This window comes from Neolamprologus multifasciatus, chromosome 11, assembly GCF_963576455.1.
Source record: "Neolamprologus multifasciatus chromosome 11, fNeoMul1.2, whole genome shotgun sequence".
Lineage (NCBI taxonomy): Eukaryota > Metazoa > Chordata > Actinopteri > Cichliformes > Cichlidae > Neolamprologus > Neolamprologus multifasciatus.
Window position 1 is genome coordinate 26,573,708 of NC_140449.1, and position 12,285 is coordinate 26,585,992.

The 12,285-nt window shown below is 39.8% G+C and overlaps 1 protein-coding gene across 1 annotated transcript in view; it reads right to left on the reverse strand.

Moving 5' to 3' along the window:
* LOC146508644 (mannosyl-oligosaccharide 1,2-alpha-mannosidase IA) overlaps nt 1-12,285 on the reverse strand; it is a 203,492-nt gene that overhangs the window by 121,807 nt on the left and 69,400 nt on the right. Inside the window, exon 2 of the mRNA XM_085178375.1 lies at nt 4,065-4,161. Within this exon, the coding sequence (XP_085034501.1) occupies nt 4,065-4,161 (97 nt within the window). The remainder of the gene's footprint in view (nt 1-4,064; nt 4,162-12,285) is intronic.

Consider the following 12,285-nt stretch of genomic DNA (forward strand, 5'->3'; position numbering starts at 1 on the left):
TAGAGTAAGTGGATGAAGCCTTGATAACTCATCTTGAAACACGACTTGTAGTAAAAACTAACAGATCTCTGCTCCCTGCAGCATATTAATCAACAAAATTGACCAACAAAATAGGCTTTCTGCAGCAAAATATCAGCCTAATTACATTGAGAAAAGTCAATCAACTAAAGTTATTACATTAAAACAGTAGAGAGTGGGGAAAAACAGTTTGGAATTATTGTATTTGGAGCGCTTGTTATCTAATTTGTTCTTCTGTTTTTCACTGAATGATGCTGGCAGTTCATTGTGCTTGTGAAAATACTGGATAACACAGTATCAACACAAAAAAAGCACAGATAGAAAAAAAGATCGATTTATAATCAGTTCATCAGATAACACAGACGTAACGCTGCACTCCTCTTTCTCATCGAACTCACCCTCATGAACAACCTTACAATGTAACTGCAGCCCAGCCCATGCAGCAGTATATTAATGATAACCTGGTATTGTGGATGGATTTTCTCAGTTGTTCTCCTGACTGAAGTTTGGTCTATTTACAGCATCCAGCCATGCGATTGCATTTGTCCACCATCGGGAACCATCACGTTAACTTTTATTAAGTGGAAAAAAGTAAGAGTTCATTCTCCAGCTTTACTGTGTTTATCTTATGCTAACATAGTTGTGTAGCTAGCGATCACGTAGCACATCATTAAATACCAGCTAGCCCAACTTCAGTAACCCTACAAACTGCTGTTTAGTTTTCTGTCTTCATTTATGTTGGAAGTGATAGCAGAGCAATTTTTGCTGTGGTGGTTAAGCTGCTGGATTTTTGGCTTCATGACCCTTGTTCATGGTTCGTGCACGTCGAAACAGAGCTGTACGTTTGATTTTTTTTCAAAAATCCCTCAATCAGAACATGGTATATTATTTAATCTTAAATTTTTTGGGGGAGACTTCCCGCGTACCCCTAGAGGGAGCCCACGTACCACCAGTGGTACGCCTACCACAGTTTGAGGCACGATCTGATATCCTCGTGTTGGTGTTGTTCCCAGATCAACATAGTAAATGTTGTTCCAGGATCAACATTGCATATGACCAGTCAGAATGTTGTGATGTCATACTTTTGCGACTTTGGGAAAAAACACCGTAAAACAAAAAATTGTACTTAAGCTGCGAGAAACCGCCTCTGTCCGCCGATCAACGGACCCTGACCCTGACCCTTTAATAAACGCTAAGCAGAATTGATATTGTCCTTGCAACATTGAAATTTCATAAATGCATGATGGCTTGGCGCGCCAAAGAATAACGTCACAACAATGTGATTGGTCACTCGCAATGTTGTTCGAGGAACACCACCAAAATGACAATATTGAGAATGACTGAACAGGCATATGAACAGATTTTAAAAACCTTATTCTTTTATAACTAATAGGTCGAGAACAAAACTTTTCTCTGATATCTTAGCTTTAACTACAAACATTAACCAAACCGGTTGAATAAACAAATGATGGCAAAATCTGGGTTTGAATTATTTTTGGTCATTTTCATCTAAGAGTGATCCTGGACTAGTTGCTTTAAAACGTGGCTCAAGGCCTTTGCTTTAAAGTGACTCCTCTTAACCACAACCTCTCTAATACTTGTGAATCCCTACAGAAGTGAAAGAGGAAGACCTCAGGTATGGAAGACAGTACCAGCCCAAGTCTTAATAAGAGCTGATCCACCTTTTATTAAGAGCTTTATTGTGGGATTTCCCTCAGGCACAGAAGTGCGAACTGACTGATATGCTCCACTGCAGAGGACTGCAGGACCCCTCTGGATTTGGCTCCAATTAGAGGCTGTTGGGAGACTGTGACACCCCTGGCAGGTTGCGAGGTTTCCTGTGCTGAGTGAAAGCTCAAGAAAACATAGTGTCAAAAGCTCACTGAGGTGCAAATAAGTGCGATGTGTTGTCGTTCTTATGACAGCTGGATTTTTTAAAAATTCATTACTTATGATTTGTTTTCAGAAGGTGTGCAGGTATAATATATTTTTATATCTGTAGAAATCCAGTTGCTTTTGTCTCATTTGAAATTCGAGTTAAACTACTGCTACCGGCAGCTTCTCAAAAGCAGCCCCATCAAAGCACAAGCAAAAGAAGAAGAGCATTATAAAGACCTCTAAACAAACTAATTGTCTTTTACAAACAGAATTTACAAATACAGATTATTAAGTGAAAAAGCTATAAGCTATAAGAATTGTTGCCCATTACATGGCTTCAATTATTATTCAGTATTGAAAGAGCTGATCAGAAGCCAACAAAGCAAAACTGTGCAAAACAAGCTCTTACTAAGCTCGACACAAAATGCAAGATAGATATTTTATTTTAATTTAAAATTAAACAATGTGCCTACCGTCTGAAAGTAGGATACAATATGAGACTAACCACCGTGTGTCGAAGGCACTACTGCTTTTCTCTGAATCAGTTAATAGACAGTTACGTCAAATGTCTAATTATGGAAATATTATGGAGATATGTTCCACAACATAGCCCACGTCAAAAGCAAAGGATTAATAGCGCTTCACTTATTTCGGTGCTTTGAGTTGGATGTCAGTTCTGAAGCAGAGCTTGAAGGCCAGTAGACTTTGTCTACTTTGTTTGGTTTTCCTCATTTAACTAGATTATCCATGTGTGCTGCCTTATTATAAAAATCCAAAGTTACGAAGGACCTTGTGACTTTATGTTTCTCTTCTTGGCTTATTTACGTCTGTCATATTTAACATCATAAGGTGCTTGATGACATCCTGAGTACATTTGAGGGCTTGTGAATATTGATGCACTAATACAGCGGTTCCCAAACCCCACTGAGTCGTTAGGTACTGGGCCACAATGTTCGAGTGTGAAATTTATGGTTTTCTGGGTTTTTATAGTTGTTTATCACTTTTTTTTTTTTTTATCTTTTCCTGTGTGTCATGAATAAATCTCCTTCTTTTTGTACTGGTACTGGTTTTATTTGTTGTATTTATCCGCGACACCTTAAAGGCCGGTCTATGAAAATATTGTCCGTGGTGCAAAAAATGCTGGGGACCGCTGCACTAATATATAGAGATGCAACAATTGACAGGCGAGGAACCGGAATCGGCTGATTTCCGGCTTTCTCTGCCCTAATCAGTAACCAGCTGATCAGCCTCACACATATGCAGCGCATGCACAGCAGTAGGCCATGTGCTAACATGTAGTTAGCGTGGAAAGTCTTTGTTGTGAGTGAAGACACAAAGTTTGCCAAAACATTTATAACAAAAGCTTCACCAACTTCACCAATGTGAGCATGTTTTAATATTAGTTGTTAAAGTGAGAGAAAACTTATGTAACTTAGTTTAGTCTGGGGGAAGTTATATAGTTGAAATTCTTTGTTTTTTTTTTATTGCCAAGATAACATGTTGTATTGAAGAAAATTTGATTTTTGTTTGTGTGCGCGGTCAGTTAGCTGTTAGAAAGACATTCGGAACTGGGAAAAAAATGGTATCAGCAAGCAACGGGACAAAAAACATCTCCAAATATACTGTGTGAACATCATGATGGGCCAGTATTGGCTTGTTATCAGGATATCAGTGTTGTTTATCTGTTGGGTCATATTAATTTTGCTGTGGAAAAAAAAAGTGTTTTCATGAAGTGTTTTTTTCTCCCCAGCACAGCACAACAACATGGAATTAAAAAGCCAAAAATCAACTTTCAGTCAAATTGTTATTTTAGGCAGAGTACTTGCTCTGAAATTCTAAATCAGTACTAGCTTGTGAGAGTTTAAGATTGGTGTAGTTGTCCATCCCTTCCAAACTGAGAAACAGTCGGCCCTGGTCTGTTTCTAATAAAGACATTTGCAACCTTCTTATCCTCCTTTTGTCCACCCAAACACAAAACTATAGATTTTAAATTAGTTTCTGTGGCTGGTGCTTCTACTGATCACAAAATTGCCTCCCTCCCTAGTTTTAGTCTGTCTTTCACATGAAAGTCTTCCAAGAGAAAGGTCAGTGGGTCTTAAAAATAAATAAATAAATACCAAAAAACCAGGTGACCTTTCAGGCCTTCTGAGTCTCCAGCAAATACTCACCAAACATGTTGCCAATATGCCCGTTTCTCGTCAAAGGCCGCAGCTCATTCTTGCCCCAAGCATAGCGCTTGTAGTTATCCCAGGCAAACTTCATCATCTGCAAAATAAACAGAGGGCAGACAAACGGGTCAGTCGGCTGACAGCAAAGCATCGCAGCTCCAAGCCCAGTCGTAATTAAATTGGTATAGCTCCAGGCAAACAGAATGATAGATATTGATCAGGTCCGAATTAAGGACACGGACGCAATTATAAACACATAAACCACACTGCTAAACAATACGGTTGACATTTTCACAGCAGCTACTGCTATAAATGACAGACTGACTGGTGTCCGCAGACAAAAGTAAACCTCTTTGAGCAGGACATATTCCTGTTCAGATAGCTGTGATGTGCAAAGAAACTTCCCAAATGCAGTAATATGGAAAAGAGGCGCACGACAAAAAAGTAGAGGATTTACAAGAAATGATTAAAGCGTTCTCATCCACCAGCAGCACACTAATCAAATATATTCATAGCTCTTTGTTGTAAATGTCATGTAATGACTATAGCTTCCCAGAAGTGACCAACCTCCAAGAAAACAACTTTAAACTTCTTCAAACTGCTAAAAGTCAGAAGATTACATTAAATGTTGATTTAAATATCAGTTTAAATAATATTTAAGGGGGCACAGTTGTAATACATCCGTGTGCAAGCTGAGCACTCGGCCATAGAAATTTGGCAGCGTAATCTTAACATTGTCCGTATTTGCTTGAGAAAGAATTTGTAAATGCAATGAAATGAAAAATAAAAAGAAATCAGAACTGATTCAGTGAAAAAAATTTCTTTTAATCTACTTTCTTCTGAAACCTATTAATAATGAAACAAGAGTCAGAATCAAATGTGAATCACAGCATCAATTTTTACATCCTTGACTTTTTACCGAGATCAACAAAGCGATTGCAAGTATCCTGAGGGGAATATGAATATATGTAGAAAATGTAACGTAAATACAGCAAAACTTCATGAGAAATAAACAAATATTGACTTAATGGTTACAATAAGAAAAGAAAAATCAGGGTTCAATGAGTCATTTTCTGGGGTCGATGAACATCTGCACAAAATGGGATTCCAACCATTGTCCCCACATCTACACCATAGCTGATTCAACTATTGAGATCTAGGATACTGGTTTGGTTAAAATGTGGAACTAAGTGCCAACATCATGATTTAGTTCATGTAAACTGAATTGTTGCCACCATCTCGACTCGAGTGGGTAAATCTTGCAACAAAGCAGAAACATTGTTGCAAGATTTACCCACTTTTCACAGCCTTTTATTTTATGTCTTTCTCTCCTGCAAGAACTCCACTCTCTCCCGCTGCACTGTTCAGTGAGCTAAAGCACCCAGACCGAGCCTGCTGCCAAAGCTTCCAGTGTTTGCTGTTGATTACCAATAGATCTCCAGCTCCCACACAATGACATTGAGCTCTTCGCTAGAGACATTCTAGCAAAGGCTCTGCAACTCTGAATGCACTCATATGAATGGGAATCCTACATTTTAGCGCCGCAATATAAATGCATCTCCAACCACTGTACTGCTAATAAACATGGATCATTTGTAGTTACGGAGGACCTCTCGTTTAAGCAACGTTTCCCTTCGGTTCAGCGGCTATCATAATTGGGCATCAAAGCACCCCAAATAAAAAGGTAATTTTTTTTAATACCATCGTAAAAGAAATGCCACGATGCATGAACGGGTGCTCAGTGCAGAATGCTTGAAAATAAACTAAAAAGTAATTACAGCTCAAACTGCACAAAGTGCTTTCAGCAGTGACAGGTTCATTAAATTCATCTTCTTGTTGCACACAATACAGCAAACACAACCCAAAGCGGTCAGAATGTGCACAGATGTGGGCAGATGTGTCAGGATTTCCAAAATCCCCACCAGATGATGTCATCTCTATTATCAGTATAGTATGCTGTAAGACTTCTCTCTGAAGGTGGTTTCATATGAAACTTTGGGAAATAAATATGAATCTGATTATTGCTGACAGGGCCTCCAGCTGAAAATCCTCTCACCCTAAAAGCTTATTATAGATACCACAAAGCATACAGAGCTCCGGCTATCCTTCACACTGGAAACAACCGCACTGCTCAAATTAGTCTTAAATTCAGGGCGGTAAGATTTGGTATCAAATGAATTATGAGCCCTATAACTATTCTGGAGCTGCGGTGCCGGTATAATTTGTTGCTTGGCATTTTAATTGCACCACATATTGAATGACTATGCAGTGAAAACCTTTCGCAGATCAGTAAAGGGTCATCACTGTTGTTTCTCCTTACTTCAGACCTGGCATTAAATCTGACAAAGCAGCATTTTTTAAACAGCGCATTTTCCCATTTACACAAATGAACACCGACAATGAAAGCAGCAGCAATCTCTCAGAATGTGGAAAAACAAGCACCCAATATGATTAAGGGAAATAGAAGCAATGAATCTTACGCTGGAAATATGTTCATGAAGGTAATCATTTTATTCAGTAAATGTTTAAAGAACAAAAATAGCCTCGCTGCGTCTCGACAGAACGCTCTGCCTCACAGAATGAAAACCAGGAAATGTCTCAAGTTTTATTTGAAACTTACTCCATCTTTTATAATGTCAGCCTGTCTCACTCCTCTGGTGGATTTAAAAGCCAAAGCACAAAAGAAATAGGAAAAAGTGCACAAAATGCAGGATTTGGTAAATGTTAAAACTCCTCGTCCTTCTCCGTTTCTTTGAAGGATGTTACAGACGATATGTCACAGCATTAAAAAAAATTTAAATGGCATGATGGAAGTTGGACTTTATAACTATCAAATAAATGCTAAGCAAAAGAAGTAAAATGGCAGCATTAATCAGCAACAGATTGACTTCAGAGTATGCTAAAATAGAGGATTTCATTCTTAAACTGTACTATTTAATAGGTAGATGAAAATCAAATGCACTGGTGAATACAAAATTACATCAGTGTTAAAATCCTTTCCACTTTTAAGTAATTTCAATTTATGTGTTGAAGCTCACATCTGTGTTGCTGTATTGCTTTGCAGGGGTCACAGCGTGGGAAGATCGAGGTCACACAGCTATACGACTGTTGGTGTACAGACACATCGACACACCATCGCGACGCAATCTGCACCGGTCAATATTTGCTGCAGCAGCAGCCCAGCATGCTAGCATGCTACCCCCAAAGCTGCTTGTTCAAGAGGGCAAATGGATGAATGATCCATTTCCAGGGGCACACAGAGAAGACACAGACGTGATCTGACAGCGCTCCGACTGTTCTTTGGTTGAACTAATTGGCTCGTTGTTGGGAGAGGCGATCCACGAGCGGGCCAGTGATTAAAACAAACCAGGACCGTAGGTCAAAAGCTGGTCACATGGTGATATATTGCTGATCACATGGCCGAGATGGGTATATGTGATCCACATCATATCCAAGTATTCATTTCCCTTCCTGCTACATTTTTTTTTAATGCAATAATGTTTTTTGGCTAAAAAGAAATTAAATCTAGTTAATGTCAGCCCAGAGGATTCCAACCAACTTGACTATAAAAACATAGTGGATATCCAGATGTGGTTTTATAGAGTTGCTCATGAATCTCCCTTACACTACAGGAGTGTACAGTTAAGTCAGTAAAATCCTAGAATGCAGGGACCCCAAACTGATCAGCATGAATCAGAGCAATAGCAAGAATATCTAAAGCCACAAAAATGGGGAATGGAATGAAGCAGGATCTTAAACATTTGCTGTGGCAAGATTAAAAGAAGTGAGTCATTTTAGGGATAAATCCATAAAAAGCTTGACATGAATTTTAATGAAAAATTACATTTTTAAGGTTGCAAAATACAAAAGACAAAACATTTGTCATCTCGAGGTGTATATCAGACTCTGTTAGTGGTGTAATCCGTATAAACTAAACAGTTATGCATCAGCTTCACACAAAAGATGAATGGCTGGTTATATCATTTAGAACAATTTTGCTGAATGTGTAGATGTGCTTTTTGTACACTCAAAGGACGATACGCTTTGGGGTTCCTGCATCTGTTCAACCCACATCTGCTGCTTATATTAATGTACAAACAGAATGTATCAGAAGGTGCATAATCGCACACTGCCCGTGACTAAGAGGGGGCTGATATGCAAATCTGTGAGTCATGTGTGAGAAGTCATGAAAGAACAAGTGGAAAAGGGACTTCAATGGGTTGTTGTTAGCAAGAGGTTGAGGATCTAAAGCCGACAGCTGGTTGGTCACTTTTTGTGAGTTCAAACCATTTTGTTATATTTGGACATACAATAACTGGCAGCCACAAAAGTGTTTTTACGGGCCATTTTATATCCATGGTTAGAACTTCAAAAGATGATTTAGAGTAAGGAAGCATCTGGCAGAGACAATCTGAGCTGAGGTTTCTCTGACGGGAAAAAAGAAGAATAAGAACAAGTAGAAGAAAAAAGCAGCTTCTAAAGCAAAACCACTGCTACAATGAAAGAGACCATATAATGAGAGTGTGCCAGGGGGGTAGGTCTGAATCGGAAGTTTTGATGAAGTGATAAGTCCTCTGAACGGTAGGGGCTGAGCATATATTTTAATAATGTGACCCACGGCATTCCACAGCAAATGCAAACACAATTCAATTACTCAGCAAGAGGGGGTTCCCATATGGTTATTCCCAAACAATATAAATCTGCAGTTTTCCCCTCACAACTGGTCATAATTTAGAGTCGATGGCGTCCATCTGCTGCTTCCACTGTTTGGTGTTGCATAAGAAACACAGGATGACATAATGCTCTGTGTTTTCTCTGTAAGGCACTTATGAATATGTTCCACTATGTTATAGTCTTTGGTTTGAAGTTGAGAGGGACTCATTTCTCATTTCCCATTCCATATTTGATTCACTGTTCAAAGTAACCCTTATTTATCTAAAACTGGGTCTTTTGCAACCGCTCAGTTCAACCACTGTCTGAAACAAGATGTTTAAGCTCTTTACTCCTTCATTTTGAGCCAACTTACGTTTCATTGGATGCTCACGGCACACAGATTGGCATGTGGGCGGGGCTTCTTTGTGCCTGAGACCATGTCATGTCATGAATCAGGACACTTTATTAATCCCAGAGGTAATTATGTGGTCACAGTTGCTAAAGAGAGTAAGTTGTAACAAATCGACGCACCGATTGAATAATTTACAACATTTACAAAATATATGCTCCTCTTATCATTTTGTCATTTTCTCAGCTCACCTTGGAACGGTTTGCAGCCGAGTGTGAAGCGGTGGGAATGAGAATCAGCACCTCCAAATCTGAGGCCATGGTCCTCAGCCGAAAAAGGGTGGAGTGCCCACTCCGGGTCAGGGACGAGTTCCTGCCCCAAGTGGAGGAGTTCAAGTATCTCAGAGTCTTGTTCACGAGTGATGGGAAAAGGGAGCGGGAGATCGACAGATGGATTGGTGCTGCGGCAATGCGGACGCTGTACCGGTCTGTTGTGGTGAAGAGAGAGCTGAGTGTAAAAGCGAAGCTCTCAATTTACCGGTCAATCTATGCCCCTACCCTCACCTATTGTCACGAGCTGTCGGTAGTGACCAAAAGAACGAGATAGCGAATACAAGCGGCAGAAATGGGCTTCCTCCGAAGGGTGGCTGGCCTCTCCCTTAGAGATAGGGTGAAAAGTTCGGCCATTCGGGAGGGGCTCAGAGTAGAGCTGCTGCTCCTCCACATCGAAAGGAGCCAGCTGAGGTGGTTCAGGCTTCTGACAAGGATGCCTCCTGGGCGAGGTTTTCCGGGCATGTCCCACCAGGAGGAGGTCCCGGGGCAGACCCAGGACACGCTGGAGAGATTATATCTCTTGGCTGGCCTGGGAACACCTTGGTGTTCCCCCAGATAAGCTGGAGGAGGTGGCTGGGGAGAAGGAGGTCTGGGCTTCTCTGTTTGGGCTGCTGCCCCCGCAACCCGGCCCCGGATAAACGGAAAATGGATGGATTGATAGATTTTTTCTCTGTAGAGGTTGTGTAGATGTTACAGGTGTGAAGATCCCTTTTTGTGCTGATATTGAAGCCAGCAGGTCTGGGAATCTGCAGCAGTGAGCAGAGCACAGCACTCTGCAACCTCTCTAACTTTATGCGCTGTACTGCTTTGTGGCTGAGGTGCTGTGGTTTCTAAATCGTTCCATGTTGCAATAAGACCACTTACAGTTGATTGTGGAATATCTAGAAGGGAAAAAGCTTCACAAACTGATTTGCTGCAATAGTGGCATCCCATTACAGCACCACACTCGTATTCAGCGAGCTCTTTCCAACGACCCATTATTTCACAAATGTTTGTAAAGGCAGGCCGCCTGGCTAGGTGCCTGATTTTATACACCTGTGGCAACGGCAACTGTATTTATATATCGCATTTCGTTATACTTAATGGGACTGAAAACATGTAATTTCAAAGATTAAAAGGCTCAATATTTTTTATCAACATAGTGTCTCTGCTCTTATTGAGCAAGGAAAAATAATAAGTAACTGAATTTTTTTAGTCCACTCTGTCAGACTATAACAAGCTGCGCTCACTTGGCACTGCACCCCAATACTGGCAACCAACTGCTGCACTGGCTACAACATGCAGGCTTTTATGCATGTGTTTATCTTACCGATTGGATTTAACAACATCCAAAGAAGACAGACTGCCTTTTATTTCTGTCCTCCTCTCAAAAACACCGGATGTTACAAGATTCATCACAGCTATGAACATCATCTCCAAACACAAAGCAGGCATAACTCACCCACTAGAAGAAGAGCTCATAACCCACCGTTATGGAATAATTCCAGGTAACATAATAAGGGTTATGGCTTCATGTTGCGGAGTTGCACATAATGATGTTATTTTTAGTAATTATTTGTAACAATCACAGACACAAATCAGTCAGGAGCTGTCACAGTGAAACCTTTTGTTACACAGCCGCTGTCCTATCACAGCATTTGGACTAATTTTATTCTAAATGTCTGATCAGTTTACCAAAACCAAAAACGTGTCTCTTCAGTCTTATTAATCAGTATCTGTAGTAGTTATTACAGCATCATTATCAGCACATCAACGTTTAGCATAAAGAGTGTAACCTCTGTACATGAGTAGAAAAGAAAACATGGCAACTGGTTAATAATAATAACTATTTTTGGGTGTTATCATTGTAGTGTTATTACTTTATAAACAAGGATGACCAAAAAAAATAGATATAGAACGATTATTAAATAACATTTAAGCTGAAGATGACCTTATTGGTTCACTGTAAACAACTGAGCTTTGATTCAATGGCCCAGAGCCAAGGGATATACAATGATAAGCGGCTTGTAGTTTATTCTAGACAACTATTTAGAGCAGGTCTTCATTTATGGGGACAGAAACTGTTCTTGCACACCATGACATCACCACCATCCATAGCAGTGCTGTGGGGACTAAGAAAACGTTTGAGAAATATCTTACACCCCCCGAAAAATAAATGAAAAAGATGTTACCTCAGATTCATGTGTCACATGTCATCCATATTTGTTTTTTTCCCCACATACTATAAAATTATGAAATTTCATCAGCCTGATTTTAAGCTCAATTAAGTCCTCAAAGCAACTAAAGCCCATTTTTTCAGACATTTATGGCTTCATCAATCTGTAACGTCATTCTGTCATTCACATAAAGGTCACTTTCAGATTAATGGTCCCCACAGCTTCCTCCATGACACAGACAGAGAGAGCTTTATCCGGGAAAGAAGGAGACATAGAGCTACATGACTTGTGTTTTTGTTACGTTTGAGTAAATCTAAAATAGCAGTAAGTTGTTTTATTCTATATGCTGTACTATCGGCTAATCTGGTCCCCCTCTGTAATGAGATTTTTTTCATTGTACTACAGTGAATATCCAGCAATGACCTGGCATAAGAAACTATAGTAAAGGCAGAAAAATGCATGCAAAACAATAGCAGGTAACAGTTACAGAAGGACCAGTATTTTGATGTTCACAGGTCGATTATACAGTAAACGAGCCAGTGGTATGCTTCTATACTGTTTTAGTGAAACTGCCAACTCCCCGTATACCTGTATGCTCTGTGTATTCCTTTTGTGGGGGAAAAAAATAAAAAATACACAAATCTTGACTTGTTTATCGCTTTCTCAGATAAACAACTTGGATTATTTCAGACTACACGGACAAGAGCCTGCTCTCATAAATAAACATGAAG